The sequence below is a fragment of the Macaca mulatta genome, chromosome 9 (genome assembly GCF_049350105.2).
Source record: "Macaca mulatta isolate MMU2019108-1 chromosome 9, T2T-MMU8v2.0, whole genome shotgun sequence".
Lineage (NCBI taxonomy): Eukaryota > Metazoa > Chordata > Mammalia > Primates > Cercopithecidae > Macaca > Macaca mulatta.
The window spans coordinates 115598077-115613055 of record NC_133414.1 but is presented as its reverse complement, the minus strand read 5'-3'; the positions used below and the strand labels follow the sequence as shown (position 1 = coordinate 115613055).

Sequence of the window (14979 nt, the reverse complement as noted above, 5' to 3'; positions counted from 1 at the left end):
GCTGGAGACAGTGTCTTCCCAGCCTGTGTCTGAGCCTGCCCTCTCCCACCTCTCCCTCCCTCCCTCCCACACCCACAGAAAGCTGGTCCCTAGCAGGTGCTAGTGCTGGAGGTGGAGGCGGCTGCAGAGAGAGAGAAGCCCAGGAGGGAGGGGCACAATCCTGGCTGAACGCACAGGATTGGTCAATCTGCACCCTCCCGGCCAGCACCTGACTAAAGATTCCTCAAAGCGACAGTGACCTCAGCCTCTGCTCTGAGCTCTGCTGGTCCCAGCCAGGAGCGCCTGAGTCATGAGGTGGGCACCCAGTGGGCAGGGTGGGCAGCAGGGGCCCTCTCGGAGGCAGTGGTGAGTTGGGAAGAAGAGGCCAGGCCCCGCAGGGGGCACGATGGACAAGTTCCGGATGATCTTCCAGTTCCTGCAGTCCAACCAGGAGTCCTTCATGAACGGCATCTGCGGCATCATGGCCCTGGCCAGTGCCCAGATGTACTCGGCCTTTGACTTTAACTGCCCCTGCCTGCCAGGCTACAATGCGGCCTACAGCGCGGGCATCCTGCTGGCGCCACCCCTGGTGCTCTTCCTGCTTGGCCTGGTCATGAACAACAACGTGTCCATGCTGGCCGAAGAGTGGAAGCGGCCACCGGGCCGCCGGGCCAAGGACCCCGCTGTGTTGCGCTACATGTTCTGCTCCATGGCCCAGCGCGCCCTCATCGCGCCCGTCGTCTGGGTGGCCGTCACACTGCTCGACGGCAAATGCTTCCTCTGTGCCTTCTGCACTGCCGTGCCAGTGACCGCACTGGGCAATGGCAGCCTGGCACCCGGTCTACCTGCCCCTGAGCTCGCCCGCCTACTGGCCCGGGTGCCCTGCCCTGAGATCTACGATGGCGACTGGCTGCTGGCCCGAGAGGTGGCTGTGCGCTACCTCCGCTGCATCTCCCAGGTGAGGGGGCCGCGTGGCCTCAGGCTGGGTCTCACTGGCAGATCAAGGTCCCTCTGGGAGGGCCCTATCCCCCTACCTCTCAAAATGGGGCCTCTGCTCAGGTGGAGCTCCGAGGTGTGGGGGGCATCTTCCCAACTGAGGCTGAAGGCACAGCCATGCGTGTGCCCTCAGCCCAGGGCCATCTGGAGAACGTGCTTTGGCTCTCTCTGTCCAGAGGCTTCTGGTGAGTGGGCCTGACCCCTGTCCTGAGGTCCCCAGAGTGGACCTGCATCCCCATCCTGATCTCTGAGCTTGGAAGCTGGAGGAATTTGCATCCTTTCCCTCTTCCGGGCCTCGGCAGTGGTGAGGCCAGTGGGTGGCTAAGCCATTTGGGTACATTTCCCTGGCAAATGCCCCCATCTGGTGCGTCCCTGCTGGGGAGTGGGAGCTAAGGACCAGGGTGTCCTGGAAGGGGGTGCGTGGATGAGAGAGAGGCCCTGTTGGGATGTGACGGAAAGACAGGTTGGAGAGCCCATTGACGGGTCAACCAGAGCGAGGGTCCTCCCCAGCCCTGCTCCCACATCCTCTGCCCCTCCACGCTCACCCATCCAAGCCTCTATGGCCTTCTCCAACCCAGTCAGTGCTGTGTGGGGAGGACCACCCAGGCAGCCCACCCCCACAGCTGGCAGACCAGGTGCTGTCAGGGCGAGGGGCTGGGACCAGCCTGCCCTGCAAGGGCTGGAGAAACGTGCACACTCTACCCTGGCAAGTCCAGACACTCCTGGCTTCCCGCTGTAGCAGGGGCCTCTCTCCTGGGAGACCTCCATCACCACCCAGATGGCCCTGGTGAATGTCACGCTCTGAGCATCCAGACTGAACTCTACTTCCCTCTCCTCCCAAACCTGTGCCTCCTCTCCTGTGGGCACTCATCCCATCGTCCCCAGCCTCAAGGCCTTGGCAGCTGTCCCTCCACCTGACCTTTAAGTCACCACATCATAAGCTGAGTGGGCCCCAGAGGGTGCAGGCTGCCTGGCCTATACACGTTTCATTTGGCCTTCAGAGACTGAATTCTAGATCCAACTTTAGAATTCGTTGGCATGTTCTGAAAACCAGAATGGGCCAGGTACGATGTGGCTCATGTCTGTAATCCCAGCACTTTGGGAGGCCAAGGCAAGAAGATCGCTAGAGCCCAGGAGTTCAAGACCAGCCTGGGGAATATAGTGAGATCCTGACTCCAAAAAAAAAGAAAAACATTAGCCAGGCTTGGTGGCACATGCCTGTAGTCCCAGCTACTCAGGAAGCTGAAGTGGGAGGATTGCTTGAGCCTGGGAGGTCAAGGCTGCAGTGAACTGTAATTGTGCCACTGCACTCTGGCCTGGGTAACAGAGCAAGACCTGTCTCAAAACAAAACAAAACAAAACAAAACAAAACAACAAAGTATATAAAATTAAAATAAAAATCAGAATTTTTCACATAAAAATCAGATTTTCAAGTTGGAAATCCAGAAGATCCAGCCCGCATGTACTCCTGGAACAGCCTGGGGTGCCCCCAGCCTGTACACACGCTCAGTGGCTCCCCACCCTGTCTGCTCTGTCATGACTTGCCCAGCCCCATGATAGGCATCTGGGCTTGCCCTCAGCCCCAGTCCTGATCTGCCCAAATGCTTCTCTGTGCGGCTGGGGCCTGACCCTGAAGCGTGGGCTGGGGAGCGTCCTGCCCCGTGCCCTGCAGTGAGCTGACAGAGCAGAGTGGAACCAAGTGCAGGGTGCTCTTCAGCGCAGAGTTTGAGTTCTTGCCTGATTTGCCTCCATGACCCCTGAAGGCCCAGCTCGGAACCGACACAGAGGAGGTGCTCGCTTGTCTTTGGTGACAATACCAGGAGCCAAAGGAGAGGTTCAGGACTCAGAGGAAAATGGGCCACTATGGCCTGGTGAGATCAAGGAAGGCTTCCTGAAAGAAGAGGCACAGTAAGTGAGGGCCTATTGGCACAACAGTAATGGTTAATAGTCACTGAGCACTGGGTACCAGGTACTGAGCTAAGCTTATCACATTCAGTCCTCACAACACTCTGAGATAGGTGCTACCACCAGCTGCATTTTATAGGTGTGGAAACTGAGGCACGGAGAAGTTGAGTGCTTTGCTCCTGGTCAACTAGTAAGTAGTGGAGACAGCATTCAAACCAAGCAGCCTAACTCCAGGGTCTGCCCACATAACTCCTGGACCCTGTGGGTGCCCCGCCAGCATGGCAGGTGCTTTACCCACATGATCTTCTTTCCATGAGGTGCACCTATCTCCATTATTCCAATTTCTATGCCCGTTTTACAGATGAGGAAATGGAGGCCAAGAGGCAAGCTCACTTGCCCAATTTGTGCTCTTTGAGCTAGAAGTGCTGGCATAGAGAGTGCTTTGGGAGTCTGAACAGGCTCGGAGGCCCAAGGACAGTGCCCCGTGACTCTCTCTCGTCTCCCCACAGGCGCTGGGCTGGTCTTTTGTGCTGCTGACCACACTGCTGGCATTCGTGGTGCGCTCTGTGCGGCCCTGCTTCACGCAGGTCGCCTTCCTCAAGAGCAAGTACTGGTCCCACTATATCGACATCGAGCGCAAGCTCTTCGACGAGACGTGCACGGAGCACGCCAAGGCCTTCGCCAAGGTCTGCATCCAGCAGTTCTTCGAGGCCATGAACCATGACCTGGAGCTGGGTCACACCCACGGGACACTGGCCACGGCCCCTGCTTCCACGGCTGCCCCCACACCCCCCGATGGTGCGGAGGAGGAAAGGGAGAAGCTGCGTGGCATCACGGATCAAGGCACCATGAACAGGCTACTCACAAGCTGGCACAAATGCAAACCACCTCTGCAGCTGGGCAGGGAGGAGCCACCGCTGATGGGCAACGGCTGGGCTGGGGGCGGGCCCCGGCCTCCGCGCAAGGAGGTGGCCACCTACTTTAGCAAAGTATGAGGCGTGGTCTGCTGAAGAGGCAGGAATGGGGATCTGAGCCCACAGCCCCTCCCACCCCCAAACCAGGTGGAAAAATGAGGGGTTTCAGTACTGGGCAGTAGTCCCCTAGGCAGATCCACACTCCCTAGCACTCGCCTGCCCATCGGAGGCAGGACATTTGGAACTGCAAGAGGATTTGATATCTTCAACTGTGACACTGCCCTGGATGGCCCTAGGGCAGTGGGCTCATGAGCAGTATTAGTCTAAAGGGGTCGGAACTGTCATGGCGGGTACAGGGACCGATGGCTCCCCTCTGCCCATCCCTTCCCAGGCTGATGTTCACCGTCTCCTCCCAGGTTTGACAGACATCCCTGCCCCTGGTTCATTCTCTTCTGTGGCTTTTCAGGGCCTCTCTTCCTTTACGCTCAGGGCTCGGGGAGTGGGAATCATCCCAGCGTCTCATGAAGTGGGAGCCCTCTGATTTGGGCAAGTATGTCCTAGGTGAGACTGTGTGGGCCGGGGTGGGTCCATAAGGACATGGCACATAGCCCACCTGGGGTGACACACCTGGGGTGACAGGCGATGAGACAAGATGTCAGAAGCTAGGTTCACATGGAAGAGGCCAGAGTGTGTGGTCACCATGGGGGTCACGTGACAATTGTCCCGGTGGACTGAGTGTTTATTCAGCACCAAGCACAAAAGTCCTCCTGTAGAGGGGTCTTTGAAAACCACCCTAATACCCCCCTCACATCCAGGTCTCAGGGGGAAATCAGACCATCCCCAAGGCTTTAGAAGTTAGACACAGAAGCTGAAGTCTCTCCATTTTTCTTAAAGACCCACCTCTTGGGGATGAAGTTCTAAGAGGCTAAGAGGAGTTCCGAGGCTGTAGCCCAGGTGGGATGAGCGGGGAGGACAGCAGCATTAAACAGAAAGCAGCTCAGATTCCAGAGTGAGACAGAATTGGGTCAAATGCTGTCTCTACCACTCACAAACACTGTCCCTGGGCCAGCTGCATCAATTCCTGTGCCTTAGTTTCTTCATCTATACAATGAGGATGAGCCCCACCCGCCCCCATCATGGGGTTGCTATGTGTAAAAGCACATGGCACATGGTAGGCACCCAGCACAGGGTGGCTAATGTATTTGTTGATTTCTGAACCCAGGGACTTCCGTCCTCCTCCCCTGGGCAGGGATGAGAGACAGTAACACAAATACTCAAGCTTCCATCTTGTTGAGGAGGAAGAAACAGAGGTACAGATAGGTTTCTCAGCACCGCCGTCAGCTCTGAGACATAAGTCCCAAGCATCTAAGAATTGATTTTGATCTTGGCATGATTCCATCCTTTTTTATCCATCCTTCCCTCTATTCCCACTTCTGGGGTCCAGTTTCCCTCCTCTTAATTCTTTGGGAGGAGCTGCTCAGATCTTCATGTGCCAAGGTGGGCTGGGAGGGCCCTTCCAGGAGGTAGGAGTTGGTCTGGGCCCTAAAGTCAGGGAGGATTAGGATGAGCAAAAACAAGGTGCATCTTGGTGGACGAGGGCGCTTCCAGTGTGAAGAGAAGGCCCGGAGGTATCAGGAGGTACGAATGTGAAGGACAGCAAAGCTTTGGGTCAGGCACACGTGGGTTCAAATACCAGCACTGTAGGACTTGTGGCAAGTCACCCAGCCACTCTAAGCCTCAGTGTGTCTGTCTATAAAATGGATATTAGAAGACCTGCTTGGCCGGGCGTGGTGGCTCATGCCTGTAATCCCAGCACTTGGGAGGCCAAGGAGGGAGGATCACTTGAGACTGGGAGTTGGAGACCAGCCTGGGCAACATAGCAAGACTCTGACTCTATATAATAATAATAAGAAGAAGAAGAAGAAGAAGAAGAAGAAGAAGAAGAAGAAGAAGAAGAAGAAGAAGAAGAAGAAGAAGAAGAAGAAGGAGAAGAAGAAGAAAAAGTCTTCTTTTTCTGACCCGGGCTCAGCGCGGGTCTGATGGCACCCTCCCTTGACCCTTGCGGGGTCTCCTTCTGTAGCTTTTGCCCCGCGAGGGTCAAGTATGTGGGGTGCTCTTGAAACTGTCATGGGGGGAAGGTCTAGGTCAGATTTATAACTTTTTTTTTTTTTTTTTTTGAGACGGAGTCTTGCTCTGTTGCCCAGGCTGGAATGCAGTGGCCGGATCTCAGCTCACTGCAAGCTCCGCCTCCCGGGTTCACGCCATTCTCCTGCCTCAGCCTCCCAAGTAGCTGGGACTACAGGCGCCCGCCACCTCGTCCGACTAGTTTTTTTGTATTTTTTAGTAGAGACGGGGTTTCACCGTGTTAGCCAGGATGGTCTCGATCTCTTGACCTCGTGATCCACCCGTCTCGGCCTCCCAAAGTGCTGGGATTACAGGCTTGAGCCACCGCGCCCGGCCTTTTTTAAAATAAAAAAAAAATTTTTTTTAAAGACCTGCTTTTCAGGATTGTGGTGAGGATAAAGGAAGATAACTTTTAGGGAAGGATCTGGGACTGTGTTTAGCACATGCTGGGATCTGAAACAAGCAAATAAACAAGCAAGCAAACCCCAGTACCTTTTCTTTCCTTCCTACATATGGTTAAGCCCAGCTTAGGGAGGCCAGTGGGTCACTCAGCAGCTCCACCATGATGGAACCACGTGCACTGCAGAGCTGACAGGTGTTGGGGGTCCTCTCCCTCCATGCTAAGGGTCATCTAGCTTGTCCATAGACTCTCCTCTGCAGCATTCCTGACCCGTGACGCTTCAGCCCGCATCTTGACCACTTTTGGATACAGGCTGGGCAGCTCTGATTAGTACCAAGGGCTTCCTTCAGAAACCTGCCTCCTTGTAACTTCCACCCACCAGTTGAAGCTCTGCCTGCAGGCCCCGGAGAATCTCTAGGTTCCTGAATTCAACCCTCAGCCCTCCAGGGATCCGAAGCAGGTCCCGGGGAGTTAGCTGACTATGGGTCAAAGAGCCAGCACTGGGGATGGCTTGTCCAGTCAATGATCCGACCGCTCTGAGGGAGAAGGGCCAGAAGAGGGTGGGTCCCTGGCCCTGAGCATCCTGCAGGGCTCAGCGCGGGTCTGACGGCACCCTCCCTTGACCCTTGCGGGGTCTCCTTCGGTAGCTTCTGCCCCGCGGAGGTCAAGTACGTGCGGTGCTCTTGAAACTGTCATGGGGGGAGGTCTAGGTCAGATCTCCCCAGTGCCTCCACACCCCCACGTGGCCCTCCCGACTGGTCCCACTGGTGTGGAGCCCGGCCGGGTCCGGGTCTGGGCCGAGGGCGGAGAGCCAGCACCGCCCAGGGAGCGCGAGCAGCGGGTCGCTGGGACGCGCTGCAGCTACAGAACAGGCACCTCAACTTCCTCTGGGCTCCTCTCCTCTCGCGCCGCCCGCCCTCGGGGCCCGCCCTCCTCTGCCTGGTGGCGCCGGGAGGCTGTTTTTCCACTCACTGGCGCGCAGACTCCATTCCACTGTTTTCTTCTCTCTTTTCTGGAGTTAGATTAGTCTGAAGCCGCCACCAGCCCCAGGCCCCCGTGCAGAAGAAAAGCAGGAGGGAGTGGCGGAGGCTGCCGCTGCCCTGCGCCTTCCTCCCGGAGGCCACTTGGAGAGTCCAGCCCCGCCTAGGCCATGGCCACAAGTGCCCACAGCTGGCCCCAGGTAAGGAAGAGGCCCTCCCTGGGGTGTGCCAGCTGTCAGGGGAGCATGGTGGAGCCGGTCCCACGCTGCCCAGAGGGAGAGAGGCCCCTAGCTGAGGTTCCCTCCACCCAGTTGAACAGGGAGCGGTCCTCCCCTCCCCGAGCCGCCAGTCTCCTGTTGTCACTGATGTTGGAGGAGGTCCCACTAGGGGTCTGGATGTGACCCATCCTTGGTCTGGGGGCAGTGGTCTCACAGGACGACCTGACTCATCCTCTGCTCACCACCCACCCTGTGCAGGTATCTTGTACCCCAGTTTGAGCCAGTTTATGAACCCAGAGCCTCCACAGGGAGCTAATTAGAAGCCTAGAAGCCAAGAAGGGAAAAGGATGGGGCAGAGGGGACTGACTTTAACCCATTCATCCCCAGCAGTGACGCAAACTGCCTTTCCCAGGAAGTTAGACTGGAAGCTCCAGGCTGTGAAGTGGGGGAAGAATCAGACTCCTCCTCCTCCTCTTCCTCCTGTTGTTGCTCCTGGTCCTCCTCCTCCAGCTTCTCCTTTTCTTGGAGCCCACGTGGCCACATGGCTCTGCCTGATCCCATCTGGCAGCCTTCCTTGGCAGGGACGGAAGGGCTGATCTAGAAGGGGTGATCCCTCCATGAAGCATGGAAGGGAACAGGGCCAGGTCCCTCCCTGTCTGCCGTTCACCCCATCCCTCTACTCCCTGGCTTCCTCTGACCTGGGGAGTTTTGTTTTTCACCCTCCAGATGGGGAGGATATGGGGCCACACCCTGGCCTGTCTCTCAGGCTTGTGTGGGTGGAGGCTAGGAAGGGAGCTGGGCTAAACTTCGCTGTTGCCCGAGGCCATGGCCACTTCCCGGCAGGTTGCCAGCGTCGCTGCAGCCCAGACCAAGGCAGAATAATCTCCAGATGAGCTGGTGGCACCGCTGAGCCTTTGCTCTTACCAGGGCTTCCTGTTGCTGGCAGGCGGGGTGGAGCAGGGCTGCTGGGAGGCTGCTGGATAGGAGAGGGGGTCACGGCTGCAGAAGAGGAGGTTCTTCGGGACACTCGCGGATGGACACGGCAAGGTCAGTAGGAGACAGAAAAAAAGAGGGTTCACTTAGCACAGAATCACCCTTGTCCACTTCCCAAGTCTCCTTAGGTTGTGGTTAGAGGTCCTGCTGGGGCACCTCTGTATTTGTTTGGCCTCAGCAAGGCACTTTATCCTCTTCAGGTCTCAGTTCCCTGAGCTTTGCGGGCAGGAGAATCGTCCCCCACCCCAAAGAAAAGATAGGGTGGGAGAGATGGAGAGTTTCACACAGAGCACAATCAGGCATCTTTTATTCTTTCCTTTCCCTCCAACATCCCTAGGAAAGAGCAAGGGTCAGGACGATTTATTCTCTTTTCACCGATGAGGAAACTGAGGCCCAGAGAAAAGTCATGAAGCGTGATCAGACCCTGAGGTCTCCAAAAAGATAAGGTCCTTGCGAACTTCAGGGATTCTGGCGTCTTGCCATGCCCACCCCAGCCCACACGGCAGGATCCTGTCCAAGTCCTTTATCCACCCGGACACTCACTCTAGCTTTTACACCCTCAAGGCTGAGGCCCTGAGGACACGCCGTGGATCCAAGGAGTCCGTGGCCCCTCCGCTAATGTGTGCCACCTGGATTCCCACAGGGAAAGCCAGTCAGTGCCACACATGCACTAGCACCATGGGCCACCCCCAAGCCCTACCCCAAGAGAAGCTCATGGTGGCAGAAAGAACCTAAGCATTTGAGGCAGGTCAGCCAAGCTTGAATCTCAGTCTGCCTCTCATCTGTGACCCTGGCGAGTCACTCGTCCTCGGGAAGCCTTCACTTTCCTTAGGGCACGGCGGGCACACAGCTCGACGTGGGACTGTGAGGATGGGAAATGAGGGGTGCCAAGTGCCCTGGAGAAACTCAATGAACAGTGGCATCTGTCACTTCCCAGGGCCCTGTACTCCTTCCTTTCTCCCCAGCCTGGCCACACTAGCGTCTTCTTCAACTCCCGGTTTTCAGAGGGAAACACTTATCAGTCATCTGCTCCACAGGAAACACCAGGTCAACCACAGTTGGGGATAAAATAGCACAACCACACCCTGCCGTCCGGCGTCTCCCAGCCTGCGCCCCTTCCTAGTACCACCAGCAACTGTCAATCCCGTCTCCTCCTGCCTCCTCTCCTGCAATCCACCCCGCCACGACCGTCACCATGGCAGCCCTGATCGCAGAGAACTTCCGCTTCCTGTCACTCTTCTTCAAGAGCAAAGATGTGATGATTTTTAACGGGCTAGTGGCACTGGGCACGGTGGGCAGCCAGGAGCTGTTTTCTGTGGTGGCCTTCCACTGCCCCTGCTCGCCGGCCCGGAACTACCTGTACGGGCTGGCGGCCATTGGCGTGCCCGCCCTGGTGCTCTTTATCATTGGTGTTATCCTCAACAACCACACCTGGAACCTTGTGGCCGAATGCCAGCACCGGAGGACCAAGAACTGCTCTGCTGCCCCCACCTTCCTCCTCCTAAGCTCCATCCTGGGCCGTGCGGCTGTGGCCCCTGTCACCTGGTCTGTCATCTCCCTGCTGCGTGGTGAGGCTTATGTCTGTGCTCTCAGCGAGTTCGTGGACCCTTCCTCACTCACGGCCAGGGAAGAGCACTTCCCATCAGCCCACGCTACCGAAATCCTGGCCAGGTTCCCCTGCAAGGAGAACCCTGACAACCTGTCAGACTTCCGGGAGGAGGTCAGCCGCAGGCTCAGGTATGAGTCCCAGGTAAGGAGCTGTGCAAAGGGAAGGTCCTCTTCCCTAATGGTGGCTGGTGGGAGGTCCGGGGATGGCCTAGTGCTGAAACTGGAGTTGGTCCTCAGGGGCTGAGGTCTGTGGGAAAGCACTAGGTATCAGGGCTGGTTAACAGGTGCGTGGTGGGGCAAGGGCTATTTCCAGACACAAATAAGAGTTTAATCAATTTTTTTTTTTTTACTGTAAATCTCACTTGTATATGACCAAATTAGTTTTAAACATTAAAGGAACATTCTTCTGGCTCAGTCTGGGCCTTAATTCCAATCACAGATAAGCCCCTTACCCCAGCCAGATTGAGCGTGGACCCCCGCAAGCCACCCCAGAAACATCTGTGATGGGCCCTTGACAGTGGTGTGGCTGGCTCTGGAGATGAACACATTCCTATCCCAGGAAGGGCCCAGTCCAAGCACTGAGTCAGCCTCAAGTGTTGCTGACTTAAGGGGAGTCCCTTGGGTCAGGATGGAGTGTTGAGTCAGGAGATGCAGTTGCTGTCCTGAGCCTTAGCTGGGCTCTGAAGGAGAGGAGGTTGGTCAAGGGACAGAAGGCAAGGGAAGAGAACTGGGCAGTAGCAGAAAATCTCAGCTGCAAGGGTCAACTTAGAGAAGCAGGGGGTGAGGGAGAGATAGGAAGGAGAACAGATTTCTTTTCTTTTCTTTTTTTTTTTTTGAGATGGAGTCTCATTGTTGTCGCCAGGCTAGAGAGCAGTGGTGCGATCTCAGCTCACCACAACCTCCGTCTTCCGGGTTCAAGCAATTCTGCCTCAGCCTTCCGAGTAGCTGGGATTACAGGCACGCAGCCACCAAGCCCGGCTAATTTTTGTATTTTTTTTTTTTTTTTTTTTTTTTGAGACGGAGTCTCACTCTGTCGCCCAGGCTGGAGTGCAGTGGCGCGATCTCGGTTCACTGCAAGCTCCGCCTCCTGGGTTCACGCCATTCTCCTGCCTCAGCCTCCCGAGTAGCTGGGACTACAGGCGCCCACAACCGCGCCCGGCTAATTTTTTGTATTTTTAGTAGAGACGGGGTTTCACCGTGGTCTCGATCTCCTGACCTTGTGATCCGCCCGCCTCGGCCTCCCAAAGTGCTGGGATTACAGGCGTGAGCCACCGCGCCCGGCCAATTTTTGTATTTTTAGTAGAGACGGGGTTTTGCCATGTTGGCCAGGCTGGTCTCAAACTCCTGACCTCAAGGGAGCACAGGTTTTCTAAAAGGTTTCTTCTCTGGGTAAATAAGATATAAACAGAGGCCAGGCGCAGTGGCTCACACCTGTAATCCCAGCACTTTGGGAGGCCAAGGCGAGTGAACCACTGGAGGTCAGGAGTTCAAGACCAGCCTGGCCAATATGGTAAAACCCTGTCTCTACTAAAAATGGAAAAATTAGCCAGGCGTGGTGGCAGGCACCTGTAATCTCAGTTACTTGGGGGGCTGAGGCAGAATTGCTCGAACCCGGGAGGTGGCGGCTGCAGTGAGCCGAGATCACGCCACTGTACTGCAGCCTGGGCAACAAAGCAAGACTCCATCTCAAAAAAAAAAAAAAAAGAAAAAGAAACATAAAGAGAGAAAAGGTTGGAGACAGCACCAGAGCTGGAAGATGGTAGACAAAGAAATGATACTTATTTGATGCTGATCAAATGCCCCCAGGTCTCTGTACAGGAGCAAATGGTGGAATAAGGATGACCTTGCCTGTCCTTGCCCTCCAAGTGTTTCAGACAAGCACGTGTGACTTCCAAACAAGGCAGATGGTGATGAAAGGAACCAGGCCATGGGGGATTCAGGGAAGGCACACGTGCTCCCAGAGGGGCCTTTGAAGGCTTCCCAGAGGAGACATCTGAGCTGAGCCTGGCAGGTTGAGCTGGGTTTTGATGGCATGAGATGATGGCAGGGGAAGGAGGTGCTCTTAAGGTAGCAGGGGTGGCAGCAGAAAACAGGCTAAGTCTAAAAGCAACTACAGCTTGAGTTAAAGGGGGTAAGCAAGCGATGGAATCACAGCCACAAGGACCTGCTTCCCTTATACAAGCGGAACTTGCTCCTTCTCCATTTGCTCTGGGGGGTAGGGCTCAGGCAGTTCCTTGCCCCTCCTGAACTGTGCCCATTCTCTGGCCAGCTCTTTGGGTGGTTGCTCATTGGCGTGGTGGCCATCCTGGTGTTCCTGACCAAATGCCTCAAGCATTACTGCTCACCACTCAGCTACCGCCAGGAGGCCTACTGGGCGCAGTACCGCGCCAATGAGGACCAGCTGTTCCAGCGCACGGCCGAGGTGCACTCTCGGGTGCTGGCTGCCAACAATGTGCGCCGCTTCTTTGGCTTCGTGGCGCTCAACAAGGATGATGAGGAGCTGGTTGCCAACTTCCCAGTGGAAGGCACGCAGCCGCGGCCACAGTGGAATGCCATCACCGGTGTCTACTTGTACCGTGAGAACCAGGGCCTCCCACTCTACAGCCGCCTGCACAAGTGGGCCCAGGGTCTGGCAGGCAACGGCGCGGCCCCTGACAACGTGGAGATGGCCCTGCTCGCCTCCTAAGGAGCTGCTTCTCATGCTCTTTGTAAATGGCACTACTTGGTCCCAAACTGAACCCCACTGCTTGCTCACATCCGTTATCAGAAGAGGATTTTTTAAAAACCGTTTTGGCCAGGGGAAAGGACCACAAGGCAATCTGTGGTGTGGAGAGACCCAGTAGACAATGGAAGCCCCAGCCAGCAGGGCCAGGTGACAGTGAAGCTCACCAGTGGGCTCCTTTATGGTACTTTGCACAGTTAACGTGTCTAGCTGCAAAGATGTGCCTAACGCAGCAGTGCACCACTGGGAAGCGGCCTCCAGTGCAGCCTCTGGCCTTATTTTATATATTTAAATTTTTGATAAAGCTTTTCTTACTAAAAGGAGTAGTCTGGTGTCCGCGTGATTGAATGGGCATGCCACAGCAGGCTGGTGGTCATGGGGCCAGGCCCAAATCCTATGCCGTGTTAGGGAAGGGGGCAGGACTAAAATGGCCCACAGGGTGGCAGCGGTGCAGGGAGTGCCAGGGGTTCAACACAGGGGAAGGCCCTGGGGCTGATGATCTCTTTGCAGTTGGGTTCCATTATCTGATTTGGTGTGGGGAACAGATGAAGCCTGGCCTATCTCAGAAGGAAACACAGTCTGAAATTTCACGAGTCAGAAGATTCCGTGCTCAGTGGGCAGGCCCAGAACTAGCTCTTGTAACCTAGTGCTCATGCCCAAGAAGCAGGCCAGCCCCAGCTTCTCCTTCCTCCCATCCCTGCCCGCCACCCCCACCACCTCTAAAACCTTTGGATGCTCTCCCTTGGCCCTGTCTGGCTTCCTGGCATATGACTCAGTCATTTCCCATGGAAAAGCTCTCAAGACACTTAAAGCTCTGCCAGAGAAAACTTTTAATTCCCTCAGGACCAAGCCAAAAAAGAACTGGCTTCAACAACTAGCTGGGTCTGTGCTGGCCTCCAAGACCTTGAATAGCCCAGATATGGAGAGGTTAGGTAATGTGGCCATGGTGGGCGTGGCATGAGATATCATCAGTTCACGCCAACACCCGTGGCTTTCCTTAGCAGCCCAGGTTTCTCCATTTTCTCCTCTGGACTCTGAATATGTCCTCCTGTCCCAGACTCAGCCTCCACTAAAGGGCAGAAGGTACCAGTGGGGCTGAGGCTGAAGGAACACCCAGAGACTCCAAGATAGGAGGGGAGGGCCACACCCTGGAGCCTACTGACCCCCTCTGGCTAGACTGACAGCCTGCCAGGGACAAAGCAGGATCCTGACCACAAGACCCTCGGGAGTAGCCCCTCCACTCTTGCTCCCCAGAGGACTCCCCTGGAAGAGGGACCCTCAGCTTTTCTGGGAATCCAGGGGCCTGCTGCCCGCAATCCCCAAGCGGCCTCAGATAAGGAAAAAGATAACAAGTTGGTACTGAAAATAAAGCAAGCAAAGAGGAATTAAAAACAATCTCAAATTCCTTTTCATCCTGACAGGATTCCCCCAAGGGTGCTGCAGAAAAAGCAGCATTTAAATAGCGTCCTGAAGCAACAGTCTTCCAAGTGCCCAGGCACTCGAGATGGAGCCGGGCTGGCCCACTGCTGACAGTGTCCGGCGGAGCTGGCCTGCCACTAGTCCTCCAGCACTGAGCTCTTGGCCTCCACATACTCCAGGGCCTTGGCCTTGACTGCCTGCACATCCTTCTCTGTGCCATGCTGCTTCTCGTAGTCCAGGTAGCGCTTGAAGAAGAACTTCATTCTCTTGGGGGCCAAGCTCAGATGAATGACCCGCTCAAAGATGTCCCTGTTGAGGAAAAGCAGAGTGGCATTTGCCTCTCAGTACCAGGCCACATGCTTCCTGGCGAGCACTCACCCACTTGCTCTCAGCCCTGGAACCAGGACCCTCTCCCATCCAAGACTCCCACTTCTACCATTATCCTTATTAATCCATGATGAATTCCCATGATGCCCTAGGGAGAGGCACTATCACCCTCATCTTCCAGATGAGCAGACGGACACCCAGAGGTAAGGGACCTCCCTGCCTAAAGCCACACAGTGATCAGGACAAAGCTACTGGGATGGGGGACACAACAGTGAGACACATACATAATGAGCTTTTCTAGGAGAATAGCTCAGCTCACTGAAGGGCTTGGGGGAGGCACCTGTTTTTTGGACCTCAGTCTACTCATCTCTAAACCCTCCCTGTCTTGTGGAGA

At 55.8% G+C, this 14979-nt stretch overlaps 3 protein-coding genes across 14 annotated transcripts in view; 2 read left to right on the top strand and 1 right to left on the bottom strand.

Annotated features, from left to right (window-relative positions):
* Positions 1 to 385: 385 nt before the first annotated feature.
* CALHM1 (calcium homeostasis modulator 1) lies at positions 386 to 3875 on the top strand. Its single transcript, XM_001113863.5, has 2 exons — positions 386 to 937; positions 3390 to 3875. Exons 1-2 carry the CDS (start codon positions 386 to 388, stop codon positions 3873 to 3875), a joined length of 1038 nt encoding a protein of 345 aa, XP_001113863.1.
* Positions 3876 to 7288: 3413 nt separating this feature from the next.
* On the top strand, positions 7289 to 13159 carry CALHM2 (calcium homeostasis modulator family member 2). Of its 10 annotated transcripts, none has more exons than XM_077945431.1 (5): positions 7289 to 7498; positions 8463 to 8563; positions 8847 to 8955; positions 9547 to 10259; positions 12387 to 13159. In XM_077945431.1, exons 4-5 carry the CDS (start codon positions 9705 to 9707, stop codon positions 12801 to 12803), a joined length of 972 nt encoding a protein of 323 aa, XP_077801557.1. In that variant the 5' UTR covers positions 7289 to 7498; positions 8463 to 8563; positions 8847 to 8955; positions 9547 to 9704; the 3' UTR covers positions 12804 to 13159.
* A 493-nt stretch (positions 13160 to 13652) lies between these two features.
* Positions 13653 to 14979, bottom strand: part of PDCD11 (programmed cell death 11) — a 52875-nt gene continuing 51548 nt past the window's right edge. For all 3 annotated transcript variants that reach the window (XR_013398383.1, XM_015148089.3, XM_015148090.3), the window contains exon 36: positions 13653 to 14567. Coding sequence is in view for 2 of the 3 variants with exons in the window: in XM_015148089.3 (XP_015003575.3) it covers positions 14396 to 14567 (172 nt within the window). In the remaining variant the exon portion in view is untranslated. The remainder of the gene's footprint in view (positions 14568 to 14979) is intronic.

Coding starts and splice junctions, on each gene's coding strand:
- CALHM2 (XM_015148022.3), top strand. CDS start 9,705: ATGGCAGCCCTGATCGCAGAGAACTTCCGCTTCCTGTCACTCTTCTTC. Junction 10,260..12,386: donor GGCTCAGGTATGAGTCCCAG/GTAAGGAGCTGT, acceptor TTCTCTGGCCAG/CTCTTTGGGTGGTTGCTCAT.
- CALHM1 (XM_001113863.5), top strand. CDS start 386: ATGGACAAGTTCCGGATGATCTTCCAGTTCCTGCAGTCCAACCAGGAG. Junction 938..3,389: donor ACCTCCGCTGCATCTCCCAG/GTGAGGGGGCCG, acceptor GTCTCCCCACAG/GCGCTGGGCTGGTCTTTTGT.